At 32.3% G+C, this 23362-nt stretch overlaps 1 protein-coding gene across 1 annotated transcript in view; it reads right to left on the reverse strand.

Annotated features, from left to right (window-relative positions):
- Window positions 1-22626, reverse strand: part of LOC127701168 (uncharacterized) — a 36509-nt gene extending 13883 nt beyond the window's left edge. The window contains exons 1-4 of the mRNA XM_052204991.1: window positions 22495-22626; window positions 19920-20021; window positions 7905-8225; window positions 2109-2154 (exon numbers count right to left, since the gene is read on the reverse strand). Of these exons, the coding sequence (XP_052060951.1) occupies window positions 2109-2154; window positions 7905-8225; window positions 19920-19983 (431 nt within the window). The 5' untranslated portion in view covers window positions 19984-20021; window positions 22495-22626. The remainder of the gene's footprint in view (window positions 1-2108; window positions 2155-7904; window positions 8226-19919; window positions 20022-22494) is intronic.
- Window positions 22627-23362: the final 736 nt, after the last annotated feature.

Genomic DNA, 23362 nt, shown 5'->3' on the forward strand with positions numbered 1-23362 from the left:
TTGGCGATTGCCAAATAAACGGATCACCAGATGTAACAAGATGGATCTTAACCTATTAATTTAATACCAAACAGAATATATATATATATATATATATATATATAAAGAAGATACAATCAAGGTAAAATAAAAATGAGGGAATCGCATGAACTCCAAAAAAGGAGCGTGACCAGGTTCGTCGACAGGGTATAAGCGTACTCTACTATGCATGCATCACCCGCCATCCGAATCCACATGCACGCTGTCAAAATGTCAATATCAGGAATAAGACACAATCTGCAAATTTACGGAACAAATTCTTAGGGTGACCGTAAAACTTATGTAGTGTCGATTTCGGTCGTTCTTCCTCATAACTCTGTTGGAGAAGTTTTTGTCAGGAGAACACCCCTGTTGATGAAGAAAATGGTATCTCTGACATCTCATAGAATAATATTTTTTTAGTAAGACTTTAGCTGCTATCTGAATATCAATACCAAGATCTCAAAATAAGATCAATTTGGCAATTTTGCAGTTTTGCTTTAAAAGTAAGAATATATAGGCGCTTAAGCAAATATGTATGGTAAAATTCAAAATTGTAAATACTGATATAAAAATGAAAATAAAATGCTATAATGTGGGTACATCCGAGGTGCTTTTTTGGATTTACCTACATCAGAAAAGCTCAAACACAAAAAATGATAGCCAAAAAATTCATAAATACTTTAAAAACAGGATGTGTTTCTAACAGACTTTTGAACATCCGAAGAAACTTGTATGATAAATATGTATACATGTACGTATTGATTTACGAATTCAAGGACCAAGTGGCATAACTACCGCTATTCCTTTTTTTATTGAGATTTTAAAGAACCGACACTATCAAGCTAATATGCATTTTACGTTTACGTGTAATACTATACATTTATATCATAGAGAATGTTATTAATAATTGGTTTTTTTTTCGAAAATACACTTATTTACCCATATATTGATTATTTGCGGGAGCTTGTTGCGATTTTAATCTGATATTTGATTCAAATTTATTGACTTTTAGTGTTTAAGTACAGTTATTTCAAACAAGCAGACAGTAGATGTTACATGTACATGGTTGGAACAGAAATAATGCTACCACAGTGTTTGGAATTTCATGTGAAAAAAACAGTAAGTATTGTTTTGGGAATATCTGTCTTGTCATATAGGAGATATATAGAATGTTTTACGAAAGGGATATATATCCTGAAGTTAATCAATAATACAGTACATATTTGATTCGAAAGTGTTTTTCGCTCATTGATAAATCGACCATTTTCCAAATTTGAAATTATTAAAGGGAAAAACGAAGAAGATTTGCATACAACACTGATCATGAACCTGTCGCACCTATTCTACATCATGGTATACAATGTACACTGTGTTAATATTATTTATTTGGTAGGAAAATTACTCTAATGTTAAAACGTTTTTTATTGTGTGTTAAATTTGACGACATATGGTCTGAATAGACAAAGGAGAGTTGCGCGCCAGTAAAAGTGCTGTCTATCATATTTGATTTAGTTTATGGTTTTGAACATTAGTCAGGCAGTTTGTTTCCTTGTTTGAATTAATTGTACATTTTTTTAATGTCTGTGCCTTTTACAGCTCTGTATATGGTATGGGTTTTGTTTATAGACTGAGAAACCGGAACCCTGAAAAATCCGAGGGTGATCTCAGGTACTCCGGAACGGTAAGCATATGCTGAACCCCATTTTTGCAAATATTGTTGATTTTTAAAAACAAAATAGGGAATGTAGGGATATATCAAACTAAAGATGCATTTACTTATATTTCTTATTATACTGACTATCAGAAGCACCATCTTTTGCATGGGTTTTTTTCTTTCGATTTGTCTTTATTTCTTTTTTTCATTTTTTAATGTATTAGTGTTGAAAAGTAAATAGAATAATGAAAATTACATGATTGAACATTTTTCTTTGCAACAAATTTTATCTTCGGAGAACGCTATTAAAATGGATTTCCGTTGACTCAGAAAAACCATATACCTAACTCCGCAGTTAAAAGTAAACATCTTGTTGATAGTTTTCTAAAGTAAATACATTACTTATCGGTTCATGGTGTTGAGATATACTTACATTGCTCCTGTACTTAGTCCTTCCTTGGCTTCATCTGAACTATTAGCTGAAATAAATAAAAGCTGAATATGAGGTTATGCATATTGATGTAGTATAATGGATGTCAATATACATTTTATCTTAAATCTAGGTATAAACAATCAAAAATTTGCAGTAAAAATAATCAGAATTCCATGATCTCCAAACGGAGTTCAAGGGTTACCATCTTCTATTATGCAAGCATCATCGATTATTTCGATATCAAATCGATTGTCAAACCGGGCAATATGATAACAAATAATATACCTGATGAACGATCATTGTCATTTCGGACCTGTGACTGTTTTAAAATATCGTTAGTAATTTAAAATATTGAGACACTGTAACAATCAGCCAATACAAGACGGGAATTTTTCACAATACTTCGTGAGAGTTACTGTTTGTTAAAGTTCAATCCCTGTCAGTGAACTTTGGAAAGCGGGTGCGCTTAACTTACGTTATAAGCATCTCAACATGGAATACGCTAAAACTGATGAAAATAGAAATTTTCGATGTATTTTTTTTACCGGTACATGGGGTCGTCTTGAATGATATCAAAACACCCAAATTGTTAAGATGTACTTCCTTTTTTTTCAAAAGATTGAAACTCGATGTTTCCCTATCTTCATTTGAAAATTTATTCTACAGTTATTATAAAGAATTATATACCTATATGGAGTTATTTCCTATCAGAACGATAGGTCATTCTTTTGAAGAATCAACCCGGACGATACCAAGTTTCAATGAAATTTGCTTTAAGGCATAAAATAAAGACCTGTGTAAGGTCATTATTTTTCTTGATTAAAATGCAAACTATAATTTACTTAAACATTTAATTTGTTTGATAGTTATCGTGTGTTGTTGCCAATTTGGGTTTTACTTTTCAATTTTCCATTTTTGATATTAGGTTTAAGGCAGAAACAATCCTTTCCTCCGTTTATTAGACTGAATTACCAAAAATCGTCGTTTTAACTTTGGAAACAAATAATGTGAAGTTTTGTTAATGTATCGCTATAATAAAGGGACATTATGCGAGATGAATTTAATAATACAAAATTTTCATAACACTTTTAAAACAAGCCAGATTTAACACAATCGTGTGTAGGATTTTGAATATCATATTGATTCGCACACTTAAGCTTTTACCTATGGATATTCGTTTTTCGTGTTACATACCTGTACATGTATCACGATTTCTTGCTCTCTTCGTGCCAGTTCCCAACTTTTTACATCTTACTCTATCAAATGACCAAATATTTTTATTTTTTATAGAATAATAGCCACGTACTTTATGTTGGGGGTGGGTATAATAATTAATTCTGATTCTCAGTTTTAAAAAAATGTATTGCCAGACAAAAGAGATAAAACAATGATTCTGTATAGTTCGTTAAAAACTTTTGAAAAAAATAATCTGTTTTTCCGCGATATAAATATCATGAAAAAAGAAGAAAAACACATAGCATCCCCCTTTCATAAACTGAGTTGATACAATTAATTACTTTACAAAGTGACATGTATTTTTCTTACACCGTAACAATTCAATTGTGTCTTGTTTCAAGCGGTTACAGTAATATTTGTTTTGTAACTGGATACAGTGGCGGATCCAGAATTTTTCATAAGAGGGGACCCACTGACTGCCATAAGAGGGGCCCGTTCCAGTCATGCTTCAGTGATTCCCCAAATAATCAACAAAATTTTTCCCACAAAAGGGGGGTCCCATCCCCCCCTCCCCCCTAATTCGGTCATAATGGCGGCGTGTTTACCTTTGAAAACGGAATTAGCAAAGTTCAAACTCATCCAATGAATGAACGAACCAACGAAACACAACAAAAATAAAAAGTTATCGTTAATACTTTGTGAGGTGTCCTTTTAGCTTGATTACATTAAATATCCTTTTTGGAATTGACTTGTACAAGCACTGAATATAAGGAGGCGTAATACTGACCAAAATACGGTAAGATTCTTAGACGTAACAGCCATCTCCGAAACAACGTTATATAAATCCAATCACTAGCATCATAGCATAAACACGATTTGAGTTGGTTTTGTTTTTAGGTCACCTGGCCCGAAGGGCCAAGTGAGCTTTTCTCATCACTTGGCGTCCGTCGTCCGTCGTCCGTCGGCGTCGTCGTCGTCCGTCGGCGTCGTCGTCGTCGGCGACGTCGTCCGTCGTCGTTAGCTTTTTACAAAAATCTTCTCCTCTGAAACCACTGGGCCAAATTGAACCAAACTTGGCCACAATCATCAATATGGTATCTAGTTTAAAAAATGTGTCCGATGACCCCGCCAACCAACCAAGATGGCCGCCATGGCTAAAAATAGTACATAGGGGAAAAATGTAGATTTTGGCTTATATCTCTCAAACGAAAGCATTTAGAGTAAATCTGACATAGGTAAAACTGATTATCAGGTCAAGATCTATCTGCCCTGAAATTTTCAGACAAATCTGACAAGCTGTCGTTGGGTTGCTGCCCCTGAATTGGTAATTTTAAGGAAATTTTGCAGTTTTTGGTTATTATCTTGAATATTATTATAGATAGAGATGAACTGTAAACAGTAATAATGTTCAGCAAAGTAAGATCTACAAATAAGTTGTCATGACCAAAATTGTCGGTCGACCCCTTTAGGAGTTATTGCCCTTAATAGTCAATTTTTAACAATTTTTCGTAAATTTTTGTAATCTTTTACAAAAATCTTCTTCTCTGAAATTACTGAGACAAATTTAACCATACTTGGCCATAATCATTATTAGGGTATCTAGTTTAAAAAAATTTGTCCGATGACCCTGCCTTCCAACCATCATGGCCGACTTGGTTAAAAATAGAACATAGGGGTAAAATGCAGTTTTTGATTTATATCTCTGAAACTAAAGCATTTAGAGCAAATCTGACAGGTGGCAAAAATTGTTCATCAGATTTAGATTTATCTGCCCTGAAATTTTCAGACGAATCGGACAAACCCGTTGTTGGGTTGCTGCCCCTGAGTTAGTAATTTTACAAAAATTTTGCAGTTTTTTGTTTTTATCTTAGATATCATTATAATATCTAATATCTAAAACTATTAATTATGATTTTAACCTTGTATTACATGATTTCCAAAGCATCAGTAAATACAGGTGAGCGACACAGGCTCTTGAGAGCCTCTAGTTCTTAAATATACATTTTTCGCTTTATAATAATAAAATCCAGCATTGACCAGTAAGTTAACAAGTATATTGTCTGTAAGTAGACTGCAAAGAAAATAAACAAATATATCAAAGGGTTTCCGTGAAGTAGCACGATAACCTGGTTTTGGGCTATGAAATTGTTTAAAACTGTTCACGAATTGAGGTCATACGCAGTAATAACACATTTTTTGGCTTTATGGAATATTCTGCATCGTACATCTTGGAATTATGGCTATTGAACAGGCAATTAAATTAGATATAAGTCGCTCCAAAAAAATGGGTTTTAAATTGATAACTAAGTATGATCATAATTTTATTACTTTATATTTGCATAAAAAAACGATGCTTTTGACGCTTTATCATTTGGAACAACAGAATTTTAGTTATTTATGGCATTCGTAGCCTCCATAACTTATGAACCTTTCATGCTTATAGATCTCGAAATTTGAATAAATTCTACGGTCGAAATGAAGAAACTGACAGTATTTCATTGGCAAAGGCTGGTGCATACACATTGAACCAAAGTTGCTCAATTGTAAAATTTAAAATATCTGTCAGAAAATTCTACGAACATCATCATGGCAGTTGATCGTTACATATTATCTGTGCCATTGATGACCACCGATATGTATCATTTGTCACAGACAAAAATCGCCTTCCTCTTTTCCCATTTAATGACTTAACATCGAACACAATTAATCATAGGAATTTAGTTGTCATGTCAACCATGAGGATACCACTAGTAGAGATGGAACAACTTAGAATTTCGGAGATATTAGTTCATCTTAATTTTTGTCGGGTTTATGTTAATCAAATTTTTGAATGTATATTTTTCTGTGCAGTATCTTGTACACTGTTGTTTTTCTATCCTTTCATTTGTTTTGGTCAATGTGATGTTTGTACTTTAGTTTTGGGGATTTTTTTTATCACCAATCGCCTTTCGCCCCTTTCCTACTAGTTTTTTTTATATTTTTACACGAATAAAAAGGGGAAACCAAACCAAATTTTGACAAGTTTTGAATGAAATGATTACAGCAAATTCATCATAGATGACCGTGCTTTGAAATGAACATCAACTGCTACAAATGACCAATCAAAGAAATATACAATGACAGCCAATTTTGAAGTTAACTGTTTTGGACAGATTATATGTAAGTTTCAATGGGATGGAGACCCAACAGTTCAATAAGGATTATAACATTTATTATTTTAGTGTTATTAACTGGCTGTTTCTGTATTGGCCCTGTTATAGATTCGAGGTTAGCTGTATTGGACCCGAGACTCGAAGAGTCGAGGGCCAATACAGCTGACCGAGGATCTATAACAGGGCCAATACCGAAACAGCCAGTTCATAACACTTTTATTAAATGATTTTAATTCTTTTAATTAGAATAAACTTAGAAACTTACCGTGAAGAAGATACAGAATTTCATATCTGAACTTGTCTTTTCGAATTCACGTCTATGGATTTTTTGTCAACATTGTCAGATGTAATTTCTGATTTCTCGTCCAAGTACTTAATATTATGCTATTACAATTCATTTTATCTAGCAAATATAAAGTAGCTGGGAAGAATAAATCAGACAGTTTCTATTCTTACTCTTGAATTATCTGCATTCTGATGATTGACCAACGGAAATGAAACAGTGTCAATCGGAAGTCGTACTTGAAAAGGCTGTGAAATATTTCCGTTTCAAGACGCCAAGACGTTACAAAACACAGAACATCATTTGTTTTTTAAAACTTTTTATTTTATGATTTTAAGTTAAAAAAAAATATAATACAAATGTTTTTTATACATAACGATACGTCCAAAGTTAAATAAGGCGTAAGAAAATTGAAACAGGAAGTGAACGTCCCGTATTAGCCCATGGGCAAATACGGCTTTTTTCCCGTATTGGCCCTGTCCGAAAAGCAATATTAACTCTTGATTTATATCGATAGGGCAACGTCATTAGTACTGCACATGCTGATTTATCTATATTAGGGCTGATTTGCTCATATCATTTAATAATATAAAAAAAAATCCTGTTATAATTTTCAATGCGATAGATTAGCCTACTTTATAAGACGGAAGCAATACAGATTCTTAGAGACCTTTAAGTTTATAAATACTGAACCAACCTAAAAGATGCAACTTACATATTATTAGGAATTACAGAAAAGACAACTAGTCTAAACTAACGGTTGATAAATTGTCACCAACACATCAAATTCTCAGGATCTTCGTATTAGATTCTAAATTTGTATTCCTTATATATTTGAATATGTAACAATTTATAAAATAAACAATGTACATGTAATTTATTTCATTGTCATGCAAGGTTTTAATTTTGTATGTCAAAGACACCAATATTTACAAAAAGAAAAATTGAAAAAGGCAAAGAGGAAATATAAAAACCATCAAGAAAAAAATCTTTGCTGTCGTTATTATGATCAAGATTTCAAATCATATTTACTTAGGACCCATTAGCAATTAATGAAACAATTTAAATATTGATTCTTTATTTCTTTAAAAAAGTGATAACATCCTAGATTACTTAACTTAGTTTTCTACAAATGATTATATGTAATATTTTTTTTTATGTTATTTATACCTTCTGCATACTTACTGCGGTTGAAAGCTTCTTCTTTAAGCAATAGTTTCATTGCACCAACCTCAGCTCCATATGTACATGAATAGTTTCGATTCAGGTCCGTCTCGTTAAGATCTGAAATGACCAGGGTGAAGCCATCGTGTCTCTTCTTTCCTGAGTATTTCTCATTCCGGAAATCTGTAACATCTATTATAAGGGTTCTAAAGTCTATACTATCATAATTCCATTGTACCCATCCAGAATCTTGAATACAACAGTTAGTCACTTTACAAAGAAGTGTCAACATTTGTCCATAAGCTGCAACTCCTCCATTCTCTACTATCCACTCCACCTGAGCTAAAGAAAAAAAACAATTTTATTACAAAAGAGCATATTAAAGGGTCTGGATGGGGTTCCTTTTTTCTGTATTCTTAAATTTTTCAGACCATTTTTCTCTATTCGTTATTTTATTTGCCTGTTATTCTCTATTCTTTATATTTTAGCACCCCATTATTCTCTTTTCTTTATTTTTTGGCCTATTTTTGTCTATTCTTTATTTGTTCGCCCTTTGTTTTGTGGTTTTTGCTCCTTATTCTCTATTCTGAAAACCTCATTCAGACCCTCATATTACACTTGGTCTGTGCGTTGGTAGACTGTTTATCTCCGATGGCAGAATCCGCCCAGTACCCACTGTTGTATAGTCTTAACATGATTTAAATTGAAGCAAAGTTGATCACCTCTGATTATTTAGCTGTTCTGGTTACTCAAGTTGATATCATAGTAAGTTAAACATATAGTATTAGTTAACGAATCAAGGATAGTGTAATACCTGTAGGAAATTTGTAGATTCGTTGTGGGGCTCGTACGGAATGAATTAATCCTTTTTAGCCCATACTCTGGAATAACCTACTTGAGCTTTGCTCTGAACAAACGGTTTAGGAAGCCAAATAGTACTGGACAGTAAACATTCTAACACCCAGTCTCCCATAAAATCATGCAAAACAGTCCACAGGGGGGGTCATCAGATTTAATTGAAACTTTGTGTGCTTAAACAACATTATGAAAGAAGTCCAAGAAACAAATATTTCAGCTGGTTCCCATGCCTTTCAGTTAGGAGATGCTGTAATGTACCGGGAACCAGTTTCCCCATGTTGGAGGCAGTATTTTTCTATAAAAACGACAAATTTCAACACACTGAAACTTATGAATGCAGAAAACAACGAGATAAAGAATGATGATTTGTTGAATAATCAGGTTTTGAAGCTTTAGTAACTCATCAGTACTTGAATTTACAAGAAACAGTTTGTGGATTATTCCAAGGGAGATAATCCATTAAAAAAAGTATTTTCAGAAAATCATAAAAAGTACATATTCTTAAAATTATCTAGCCTTTGGTCCATTAGAAATATAAAGATAACTCCCTATGTTTTATTAATTGGAATACTTAATTATGCGTTTTAGCTAGTAAACTTGCTGGGGTCTCATTGTAGTACATTCCAGAATTCTACTCGAAAATTGCCTAAATTTACATTTTCTCTCAACAAATCAATGAATTTAAAATAGTATTCTGTAGATAATATTGGAAATTTATTTGTTTCTTTTTCAAAAGCACTATAACATTTAACAAAATAAGTCAAAATAACGATGACCATAGTTCAATTACAATTCATGATGCCACAAATATTGAATTTCTATGGTACAAAGGGAGATAATCGAGTAAAATGCATTTTTAAAAATCTTAAAATCACATTTTTTTAAACTTACCAGCTCTCTGTCCAATAAAAAAATATAAAATTAAACATATCTCTATTTGGTTATTTTAAGTGACAGAGTTAATAACGCATTTTAGCATATACGATTGGTGGGCTCTTGTTTTTTTTCTAGAATTCTTCTTGAATAATGTCCAGATTTACAATTTCTCTTATAGAATCAATGAATTTTAAATATCAATCTGTAGATAATTTTGGAAATGTATATATATAAATTTTACTTTTTTAAAAGCATTATTATACTTAATAATGTAAGTTAAACTAACAATGAAGATAATACAATTACAATAAATGGTGCCATAAATATTGATTTTGTATTGTACAAAGGGAGATAATTCAGTAAAAAAATGCATTTTCTAAAATCTTTAAAAAGTATATATTTTTTCTTCAAATTAAGCATTCTGCTCTTGATACATCAATAGTGTTTCGATATTTCTTTTCTTTTCATAAAGTAAAATATAAAACAAAGCATACCAAGGTGTAATAAGAGAATGTTTAGACCAAAAAACTTATTGTGATTTTTGTCTATGATTCTCTTGAAAAATGTCAAAATTTTCAATTTCTGAAAATATTTAAATATCAATCTGTATATCCATGTAGTTTTAAAGTGTATTTTTTTTAAAAAAGAGCAATAATCTAACAAGGTGTAGATAGCTAACAAATTACAGTCACCATAACATTGATTTTTATATAACCAAGGGGATAATACAAAGAAATCTAATTATAATAAACAGCTGCGCCACGAGCGCATGATACGCCCGTCGTCTTGTGTGCGAGGTTTTATGCAATAATCATAAATCGTTTCTGAGATACGGCGCGACATGTGAAAACCCCCCTTTTTTTATAAAAAAAATCAATAACTCTAAAATAAAATTTTGAATCATCACCAAAAAGTATACAGATCTTTAGATTAATATAATTAAGAAGTGTGTAAAGTTTTAAGCAATAATCATAAATCGTTTTTGAGATACGGCGCGACATGTGAAAAAAACACCCCCTGTTTTAGTTACAAAGTCCCGTAACTCAAAAAATTTTAATCTTATTTTCACCAAAAAGCATACAGATCGTTTGACCATCATATGAAACAACTATGTTAAGTTTCATGAAATTTGGATAAGTCGTTCTCAAGTTACGGTGCGACATGTGGACGCCGGACAGACGGACAGACAGACAGACAGACGCCGGACATTTGTATATCATAATACTTCCCGTCAAAATTTTGACGGGCGTATAAAAACAGGCTTCTAAAATAATTTGTGCTGTCATATTTTTACTAGAGTTAACTCGTCAAAATTAAACTCATTTCATGTATTGAAATTTTTCTTTCTACGAAATAATTGTAAATCTATTTTTTTAATTGCTTTTTAAAGTTTCATCTATAGATTTTAGTTTTCAAGATACAGTGGGCAAAAAAACAAAACAATTGTATAAATCTTCATTAATTAAATATTTCTTTTCATTTTACGTATTTTACTGATAAACGGACTTAGTTCTTTTTACAGTTACAAAATGTAACAAGTAGTTACAGTCTGGGGTTAAATTTTTTTACACATCAATTACTTTGGCAACATTTCATACAATTTTATAAAACTTTGGTAGAAGCTTTTTCCTGATTAAGAGATAAGGTCTGAAGCAAACTTTTGAAAATATATTTTTTTTCATTTCACTATTTTTCTGAAAGATGGACTTAGTTTTTTACAGTTTACATTTACAGACAATCTGGGATTGAATTTTTTTGACATGATACATTTGTAAACCTTCATGGATTGTTATGAAACTTGGACAGATGCTTATCTTCAGGATCATGAAATAGCATCTAAAATCAAAGTACTGAAGTACTGAACATCGGATGACCGCAGGTTCTTGTGGATGGTCAAAAGCACATGTCACAGAAACAGATCACATCTCTATACCTGAAACTGAGGTTAATTTACAGAGATTTTTTTTTCTTATACAAGTTCGTGCTTGGATGATGAATACATGACAGGAAATTCAACCTCACCGTAATAACTATTATATTGTAGTGATACAAATCAGTATACCTTTAAGTTAGACTATTATACTAATATAATAATAGTTCCAGAGAATACACTGGTTTGTTGTTATATATTATATTAATATTACGGTTGCATGTATATATAATTTTCATCTATTTGTATATCATACTATTCTACTATTATTATAGTGTAATGCAAGTGCATGGTGGACACTCTTCTGTAAAAAAAAATCAAAGTCTTCAAGGCTGTAAAAGCAATTGCTGCCATGTTAATGTTTTGTGGACTTTTATTTTTCATCCATATATATAAGAATTAAACCTGACAGGACAGGAGTGTTGACTAGTGAGAAGCAAGACGGTTTTAACTTTATATCAATATAAGACTTTAGCAGGAAATCATTTTAAATATGTTTTATATTTTACAAGGAGACAACAAGTTTACCAGGCTAAAGTTGGGGTTAATTATACATGTGCTGAAACATATAACTGAAAAAAAAATCATTATGGATTATCCCCTGGTAGTGTTTGTAACTGGGCAATAATTTCCTTTATTGATTTAATTTTAACCATTTTCATAATTAATTTAAATTAACCATTCAGTTAAAACATTTCAACTTTCCAGACGCAAATGTTGAAAAACGGGACAGAATTAAAATATCTTACAAGACATAAACATGTAAAAAATAAATATATATTTCAGCTTACTAAAAATATTTTCATAATGTTACTTTGACATCATTTCTTAAAACTAAGTCCCAAACATAATTGCTCAGTTGACATGTGTCATCCTCATGCGATACGAGATAACTATAATTCTGATGCAATCCCGAAAAGGGGGGTCATCACAAACAAACATGACATTAAATTGTCATTATACGAACTAGAACAAACAGCTCTATGTTGCTTTGATATTTATCAATTTTCAGGAAACATGTGAAATAAATTTCAGGTCCATTTCATTATAGTGCCTAACAAGATTGTGTGAGGTAGACGAAATTGACCTTAAAACGATCGTATTGTCTTTTGATGTCCAAAAATAGGCAGATCGGACATATAAGGACTTTATCTAATGACTACATAAATTTGGGATTTATTATTATTATAATATTCTAATGAAACTGAAAATTGTATTTTTTTTTAGGATAAACAACAATTTTACCTGGCGTAGCCGTTCATAAATGTTTTTCTGCATTTATCTTCGAAAAATGGCGTATTTAATGGAATAGAACGTTAATACAGTAAACTTTCTCTTTTTTCTCCGCAATAGGCTATCAAAAATAATTTATCTAATGTGTATGTGGAAAATTATGTGAAAAGATAAAAAGTGGCAATTGTTACCTTTCATACCTTAAGTTTCGTTCATCTGATTCTGACCAATGCTTATATACTAAATATCTATTTTTATGCCGCTATTATATTGTTGTTGTTACCAATTATGTAAATCAATTGTATCTGATTTTATGCCCTTTATGGGCCCTGTAATTTGGGAAATAAAAAAAAATCTATTCATTGATAAAACGTAATATGGACTGGTCCAGTGTCCAGTTTGCAGGTCATTTAATTTTCTGTACACATTCATGCACGCTCTGATTTAATCAATATACTCGTACGAAAAAGCATGAACAGTTTGAAGGTAATCTAATAATAACTTAATCCAATCAAATTGCATAAGATTCAATAACAATGTCAAGTCCACATCATAATGAGTAATAGAGGTAAACTGGGTAGGGAGAAAATGACAGATATTTCAAGGTAATATTTATGCAATAACGAATTAAAATTTGTCAACCAAAAGTTTTGCTACAATTTCAAAAACATGTCGTTCTGTATGGGTATAGTTTTCGGATCTTTCATTAGCGTATTTAAGGCTATAAAAAGTTTGGGCTTCAAAAGTTCACACAATTATTGACTTTATACAGAAAATTCGTCCTTGTAAAACATTTAATAGTTCACAAATGATACGCGATTTTAAAGTAAAATTATTTCTTAAAACACTGCAAAAAATTTCATTCATATTGATAAAGTGGTATCGTCATAAAGTGCGTTGAAATGAACAGTGGTATAGCAAACATCGAATTCCCTCACAAAATGTTATCACACACTACACACTCATTCTCAGGAAATCAGGTCCAATACGTGATTTGTTGTCCCTGCAGATATTTGAAGCCTCATCTGCTTTAAAATGTCTAAACAAATATGTTTTTGAAAGTCGAGGAAGATATCTAGCTAAAACTAACACAATTGCTACGTAGAAGAATATTAAAATTACTCCAGCCTTACACTAAAACGTATTATTTTGAGTAAAACGAATGTCCCTGATGGTATAGATATTTTTTCTGTTGAGTATTTAACTTAAGAAGCTTGTAAAACATGTACCTGTGTTGCCTTTTCAGATCTATCACCATTTAGCCAATACAAATTTATGTCATTTTAAGTAGTTTGTCATAAAATAAAACCAACACAGTTTTGAGAATATATGTCACTATTTCTTTGACCAGATACGTTACTAAATTTTAATTAGACTCTATATTTATCTAAAGGTCAATTGAAAGAATGATTATGTTGCTTTTGAAGTGTTAGTCCATAGTTATAACCAAAACAAAATTATATGATGTGTATCTATAATGGTTTAGAAAATTGATAAGCTCCAAAACTAGGAAATGGCGTTTGTACGTTAATTTTTAACAGATACGTTACTATGGAATCATTTGAATACACACTAACCACTTGCATGGGATCTATTTAACTGAATAAATATGTTTTTCGACATATTTGATCTTACTTTTCAACAGTGCAAAATGTCCTGGAATCAGAAACATATTTGAAATAATGGACCACGAACAATTTGTTAAACAGATACGGTACCAACAGATACGTTACTATGTTTCGGTTAACGATGAAATATCGATATTATTTCGGAATTCAGACATATGAGATAACTGCCTTAATACATTTTTGTTTTGTTTAATGATCAATCAATAATATCATCAGTACAACAAGTTATCAGCTGCAACTTGCGAAGACATATGAAAGAACAACGTCAATTTTAGCAATTGTTCTGATTTTAACTTGAAATTTTGATATATTTTTCGCTAATATATCAATTTAGACATTTTATCACATAGATACGAATTAGAGATCTTAATTTTGTACCTACAGGATAAAAATAGTTTTAAAGTATTGTAATTCAGGGTGCAAACATTAAGTAACGTATTTGTTTCCTATAGTAACGTATTTGTTGCATGCCTTGAACAGATACGTTACATCGTATATCCTATTGTTTCATTCGAGTTTGAAGCGTTACGCTCACTTCTTTGATTTCAAATATTATATATTTAAAGTTAATTTATAATTAATAGTTCCAGAACCGATATAATAGAGTTTTTAATATAAAAATTGTCTTCTCAACAGATACGTGATATGTTCATTTCCAAGTTGAAAAAAAGATAACATACATAAACATTTGAAAAAATATATGAAATTATCATGAGTAGTTGTTGATAAATGATATTTAAACATACTTTGAGTAATATCTTGATACATATTTTATCAAAAACAACTAATTGTTATGTATTTTGTCTTCAAAGTTATATTTTATCAAGATATGGATTCAAGAACAATTCATTAACTTTTCAGAGTCTATTACTTAAGATTTATGACTATTAATAGCATCTCAGGTACCTCTAGAATAGTTTTGGAGGAAAAAATCTAAGCAATGACACTTTGTATGAAAATTCGTTTGCTAAGGAAATTAAACATGACGGTAACGTATCTGTTATGTGGAAAACAGTGACCCATAGTCCTGACCACGATATTATTTTCACAGTAAGAGCTAAGATCAACCACTTTGGAAACTTTCAAATCATATATATACGAATCATTTGAGCATTATTAAAAGTTGGTTTACAGAAATTTATTTTCCAAGTATAATGTTGGCAAATGGTCCCGATTTGCTGAGAATCAGTGTCCAGTAAGGGGAGTCAGTTAAGTTTGTCTATTTTTAGATACTATACAGGTAATCTTTTGACACTACGTATACAACCTGTGTGACCTGTGTAGTGATTTTGATTTTACGATAAATTCATGAATGAACGATAATTTTATGAATGAACATGAGCACCTGACCTCTTTCTTAAACACCTATTAAACATATAAAACCGTATTTTATAAGGAGATAATTCAGTCAAATTTTCAGTACTAAATCAACAACTGAAATGATTCCATTTTTTGATGAAACATCGTACGAACGGAGAACGGAATCGCAGGTATAAAAATGCACTTTTTTCCCTTGTAATGACCGCGGATCTATAATTTTTATAGATCGGTTGAAATCCCAAAACTAATTTGCATAATGGAAATTTAGGCGATAGCAATACAGCGGAATGACCTCAAGGTCATCCTCTGTAAAAATTGATTTTTTTTAAAATTTAGTATTTACTGATAAATGGACTCACTTTTTAGGTCAACAATACACTTTAACACTGACAGCAGCAATCAACGGCGAGACACAAGAATCCGAGAAACCCCTTACGAATTTTGTATTGTAAAGTATCTATCTATTGCAGAGTTTAAAATAATAGGTAAACATTATGTCATTTAAGGGCAAAAACTCCAACACAAACTCGTCTGACAGTTTTGAAGTAAATAGTTGGTAGAGGGATCTCAACATTTTAAAAATTCCTGCCCCTTTCAGATTTTCTCTATCTATTATGATAGCAGTTTTCAAGATAATAGACAAAACTTGCATTTTACCCCGTAAGTTTTATTTTTAGCCGTGTCGGCCATGTTGGTTGGAAAATAGGGGTTGGTCATCGCACACAATTTCTAAAACTCGATACCCCAATGGTGATTGTGGCCAAGTTTGATTAAATTTAGCCCAATAGTTTCAGAGGAGAAGATTTTTGTAAAATTTAATGGACGACCACAACGGACGACTGACGCCAATTGATGGGATAAGCTCACATTGGCCCTTTGTTCTTAAATTGTACTTTGAAAATAATTTCAGAGACTGTATTTTTATAGTGGGCAATCTGTTCCATTAGATAAAAAGCTTGTGTTTACAAAACTAACTAGACATGATTCTTAGACTGCCAAAATGTAGTCAAACTTAGAATTCAACTGCCAGACTTGAATGTACAGTTCATGCTGGATCCAAGGACCAAACACTCAAGAAAATCATTTTACTACCAAATTGTGAAACTTCAGACTTCATTGAAGTACTACTGTAAATATTGAATATATTGAACTCAAGATCAGTTGCGGACATTATAACGAGAAGTTTTGGCTTCTTCTGTCTAATATATATGTTTATATAACAGAAATGTTTGTGAATGTATCATGACATACATCTGTTGCTTCACAATTTGATAAACAGATGTATGTCATGATACATTCACAAATATTTCTGTTATATAAACACATATATTAGACAGAAGAAGAAGCCAAAACTTCTCGTTATAATGTCCTCAACTGATCTTGAGTTTAACATATTCAATATTTACAGTAGTACTTCAATGAAGTCTGAATCATGTCCTACATCTGCTTCATCAATTGTTTTCACTATAATTAGAATTGTCCACCAATTCATTTGTTTTCTTTAAAGTAAAGTTTCCAAATAAGCTTCTGATCTAATTTGATGATAACCATTCTTTTGGTGGAAACATTTTATATGGTGTTGTTTTGAGGGCGATTGCAAAGGTCTTTTCCTTGCTCAAAAAAGCATACAATATAAAAATAAGAAGATGTGGTATTATAATAACTTCTCTTTCAATTTAGGGGAAATTTTACAACTTTCTTGAGCTTTTTCAAAACCCAGCCTTTATTTGTCAAATCTTCATGGTTTTCTTATTTTATTTAGGAAATCTAACAAGCTGACTTTTTACATGTACAATGCATGTCGAAACTTTCTGATCGAGACCTTCAAAATATATTTCTGTAAATTTAAAAATTATTGCAATATGAATAACACAACAGATTTTCAATGTCACCCGTCTACTAAATTTTTGAACAAGGCTCATTTTCAAACTTGACTGGTTGTCTGTAGAAAGCTACTGCATAAATTTTATCCAAATTAGATAACGATTAATTATGCTAAAAAGTTTACAATCCGGACGGACAGACGAACGAACAGCATTTATATATTCCCGGCCGCAATGTGATGCTGAGGGGGACAACAAGAACAGATATTGGGTATATGTCAAGGAGACAATATTTCATCTCAGAAGTTAACTAACCAAAAATGTACACCCAGAGGTCGCCACACGATCTGCACCAAACAGGGAACCCACACCATGTAATAAGCCCTATATGGCCCAGACTGTGACATGACCTTAGTTGCATTTCATTTTTTGTACAATATTCAATATGATTTAAATTTACTTTAATCAATCTCACATTTTTGACGGTCACCATGAATACGCAATAATAATATTACACACATTAAGTTCTGAATTCACAGTATTTCACATTTTTCTGCATAAAGTCAGAATTCTACCAAATTGTCTTTGAATTTAATTACAACTAGGTAGAACCGTTTTAGTGAATTAAAACTAATGTCACCCCTGTAGAAGTCACTCTGGTAAAAAAAAGATTGTCATTGGAAGTAAGAATATATGGTTAATGCGTGGAAATATACACTGTTTACAATATATTTACCAATTTATGAAACGAGGGGACAGGGCATGAGGGACAAAATATATGTTACACTTAATTGGTCTTGTCATTATATATTCATTAGAGTACATGGATTAGGGGTGGGTATCTGAACAGATATATAAGAGGCACGAACCACAGCAAAAACATATATGGTGTACTCAAAGGTGTTGCCATGTTGATTGAGAATATATATATATGATTTAGAGGTAGGGATATGAATATAATTCAAGCTTTTTTTACCATCAATGGTATGTAGGGGGCAGGGCATGTCCCCCATGATGAATTAGAAAGACAATTTAGATTAAATATGGGTTAAGGATGGGGTTCACGACCCTTTTTTAGATAAATCTAAATAACAACAATAATTTATGAGGGACGGGGCATGATCCCCAGGGAAAAATCTTTAGCTGCACTGGAAAGGTCTTGCACGTTCTGTGACCTATAAATTGCTTACTACCACTTCATTTTAACTGTGGTGGATAGTTGTCTCATAAGCAATCAGTCCACATCTCTTCACTTTCATATTGACATGGCAAGAATGAATATGTTTGGTTTTAGGGTGATATATGAAATTAAATATTTGACCTTGACTTTTTATTTGACCTTGAAGGTCAAAGATCAAGGTCATCATCCGTGGTACGCGACACATGATATTGAGATGCTGCACTTGTGTGTCAATTATTAAAAGAATTTGTCATGGAAGAGGAAAAGGTGTGCTCCAGATAAGAAAATGTAAAAAAATCAAGTATTTTGACCTTGAGGTCAAAGGTCAAGGTCATTTGACGGTTTTAATTTTTTTGAGATACACTGTCTTATTGAAATACACCTTCATGCCAAATATCATAAGCCAGTGTCAATAGATAAATAAGTTTTCATGATTAAATACACGGATAATTGTGAAAAATACGTGAAAATTACACATTTTTATTCCGTTGCCATGGTAACGGTGTAAGAGACCCCAGCTCAAAAATCATAAAACTTATAGCACACATGTAAACCTTTATAGAAATATTTAAAACATTAAAAAATTCATTGCACTTTACAAGATTTCGTGTCTTTTTGTTGATCTTTTTAGGAAGTATCCAAAAAATGTCCAAAATGCCCTTTTTAGACCGGTCAGCCCCAAAATATAGCTATACTCAAGCAAAAACATTTTGTCAAGTTTCGAAGGACGAATGATGCTTGTTATAAAAATCAGTTCAAATATCAGCTAAACAAAACCATATCTAGCATATTCAGAGTAACAAAATTGTGACATTTTCGTGGAAATTTTGGGAAATTAAGCCTTTTCCAATAGATGGCGCTGCAAAATCTAAAAATAGCCTTAAATCAAATTTTTAAGTTAGAATTTTGTTTCTCTTGACTATCATAACATATGTGCAAAATTTCATAACATTTGGTTGACATGTCATGTAGACCCACTTATAAGCCTATTACGTGGTTCTATCAAAGACTGGGTGCTAAGGTGATCTCTGAATGAGGAAATTGCAAAATTCGTTCAGCAATTTACATGAATAATAGATTGGAGAAGATTCAATATCAAAGTATCTTAATTGAAATTTACCAAGTACTTCATGATCTAAGTTAGTCTCGAACCACAACAGTTTATCTTCACTAAGCTAATTAAAATACCTTGTGCTGTCCAAAATGTTAACAGGAAGAGCAACAATGGAACCACTGTGCAAGTATGATGCATTTCTGTACATAGGGACAATCAGCAAAAGTCTTCTTAACCTAAAACAGCAAAAACTTACATTATCAAGATGCTTGATTTCTTGATTGACAACGTATTTGTTACGTTTGGAGGACGTGTTTTTCAACAAAGAATCGGCATTCCCATGGGAACCAACTGTGCTCTGAGTTTTACTGTGCGTATTGCTATGTGTTTCTTTATTCTACATTGGCTAGAGGTATAGGGGGAGGGTTGAGATCTCACAAAACATGTTTAACCCCGCCGCATTTTTGCGCCTGTCCCAAGTCAGGAGCCTCTGGCCTTTGTTAGTCTTGTATGTTTTTTTTAATTTTAGTTCCTTTGTATGTTTTGGAGTTTAGTGTGACGTCCATTTTCACCGAACCAGTACACAATTTTATTTAGGGGCCAGCTGAGGACCACCTCCGGGTGCGGAATTTTCTCGCTGCGTTGAAGACCCATTGGTGGCCTTCGGCTGTTATCTGCTCTTTGGTCGGGTTGTTGTCTCTTTGACATATTCCCCATTTCCATTCTCAATTTTATATATCTCCCAGTTGATACGATATTCCAGGGCTTGTACTTCCTATCATGGTTTCCTTGATAGAGGGTTGCTGCTCACAAGGAAGCTATTAAACCAAGGGTTCCAAGTGGTGAAGTTGAAATCGTCCCTTGGTAAATTTTACTGACGCCATCAGGAGTTGGTTAATCGTTATGAAATATCCGTTTCACAGATGACAACGGATATGTTCCAATTGTCGTACCTACAATCCCGTCCCCTTTTCCACGAATGTGACTTATCACCGGGTTTGTACTAACATGAGCAACACGACGGGTGCCACATGTGGTTACTCAGACTTTGGCTTTCTATGTTGTGTTTTGTGTACTGTTATTTGTCTGTTTGTCTTTTCCTTTTTCAGCCATGGCGTTTTCGGTTTATTTTCGACTTATGAGGTTGAATGTCCCTTTGGTATCCTTCATTTCTCTTTTTATATGGTAGAACTGTCACTAAATTTATGCACTTCAACATTATTTAAGTTTGATATTTTTAAATACTCCGTTTTCTAAGCAGTTCAAACTCTCACAGATCTGAATTCTTTAAAATACCAAATGGTACAAAACTTGCTATGGAAAAGAAAAAGAGAACCAATGAGGCAATCAAACACCAAAAGTCGAAATCAGGCAAACAACACTATGACAACAAGAAAACATTTTGAATGCCAGGATGAATTTCTTTTTTTCTATCTGCATACATGCAGTAAAAGTTCAACTAAAAATATTTTGATTCTTCATAGCTACCTATTGTAATCGCTACATCTCCTTTTTTAGTAATCCACAAACATTTGACTGCAAATTTAGTCAACAATAGTGAACCGATGTTCAAATCTTACACATGGATGAAGAAGAAACAAATCAAGGTATCGAACAAAACATTGAGGGAATCGTGTGAAACAGAAATATCGCCTTTCAAATAATAAAGTCTACCCATAGTTTGACCACACGAGGTAGAAAACACAGAGAGAGAGAGAGAGAGAGAGAGAGAGAGAGAGAGAGAGAGAGAGAGAGATGATGCATCATACCATTTTAAGCAGCAACATTAGATCTGCTTAAACGTTTTAACTGTTAGATAAGCTGCAAAAGTTTTATATATTAAGCATTCGATTTATGATCACAGGTACAGAACTCGCTTTATGAAGTTTGTTTGTCTAGCGAATATTTCGGGAATCTATATGAAACACAAAAGAAATTTCATAATTTCATTCTTATACATTTATATAATTTCAATTAAGCAACCGCATCAGTTGAATTATTTCCGTGTAGATAGATTGAATGTTGAATATTGCTATCTTTAGACCTGATAATTATGTGTAATATGACCTTATTACAGATTGAAGTACTTTCTCTTCACCGATTTTAGATCATGTTCTTTTGTGTACTGTGTGTTAGTCCACTCATCAATGTTTATAAGAGGAGAGAGGGTTGAGATCCTAATAAAGCTAGTTTTACCCTTAAAGTTTACTGTGCCTGTCACAAGTTAGGAACCTCATCAGCCATAATTTTGATATATTAATGTTTATTTTAGTTTACGAATTTTACTTGTATAATGGTAAGTTTTTGATTCGTACACAACCTTATAGAGCTTGATATATTATGCTTCCATGGTCAAAGTGAGTCTCATTGTATCTTTTTTTTTTTAAGATGTTGAATTATGCATTAGAAAGCATGGAGTCATCAAGTTACCAAAGCCCACTTAATAGTTCTTAAGTTTTGCCAAGTAATGCAAAACGATCGGAGCTATTCTAGGACTAGCAAAGTTTGTAGTATTTTTGTTACTTACAAGTAGCTGTATTTCGATTTCGCTCCTACATTTCAGACATAATATGCAATGCAGACGCCATGTTACCAAATATGCATTTATTATCATAATAATATTTGTAAACTACCAACGAGAAAATTGACATACATTAACAACATGATACATTACACAGTCGAATTACTGTGTTTATGTGTTAAAATTACCTGTTTTAAATGAATTAACGTATGAGAGAGCTACGTGTTTGGCCCTCTATCAAACTGATTCATTTACTTCCAGTGGAAATATGCACAATTGCATCTCTTAATGACATTAATATTGGAAGGTTACTTCCCCGTCAATTCTGCATCCGGCTAATTATACACTGTCTAGTTTTATTGATTTCAAGATTGTTTACAAACTGTTGAAATACTTGAATTTCAAATTGGATTAGTACTTAGATGTTCAAAGTAGTAGGAATTCTGTCAACAAAAAATAGTTTGCTTGAAAACATAGCTTATCACGGGTGTGCATGTCCTCTTAGACACAAATATTTATTTGAAATAAAAGTTTTATATCGATCCTCTGAAATAACTTTCATTATTCGGTATAAAAAAAAAAGAGCTAAAAATTAAAACGTTAGATTGCGTCTATACAAAGCCGCCGAAACCATTTCAGGTCTTTCTACAAATGTAACAATAAGAACAATTACATAATTGATGAACTAGAAGATTTACTGTCAAATTGTTTCCTTTGAATAATAAATGTTCCGACTATACCTCTCTGCCGGTGGCGGATCCAGAAATTTAAAAAGGGAGGCTCAGAGGGGCCACCGTATATAAATATAAGATGGACCGGTGGTCGAAATTTGAAAAATGCAATTAAAATACAATGCAATTAAGTGCCAGACTCCTTGCACACTAGATCTGGGTATTTGATCACTATCAGGAATAACTGTTTATTAGCAGCGGTACCAGCACCCGTGATGGCAAATAAATGCATGACTCCGTTTTTTTCAGTGAGCACGACACGTGCTTACGGAAAGACAGTCGTCAGGTACACTGGGAACATATATTTGAAAGCGAAAATTGAAAA

The sequence above is a fragment of the Mytilus californianus genome, unplaced genomic scaffold, assembly GCF_021869535.1.
Source record: "Mytilus californianus isolate M0D057914Y unplaced genomic scaffold, xbMytCali1.0.p SCAF_5, whole genome shotgun sequence".
Taxonomy (NCBI): Eukaryota; Metazoa; Mollusca; class Bivalvia; order Mytilida; family Mytilidae; genus Mytilus; species Mytilus californianus.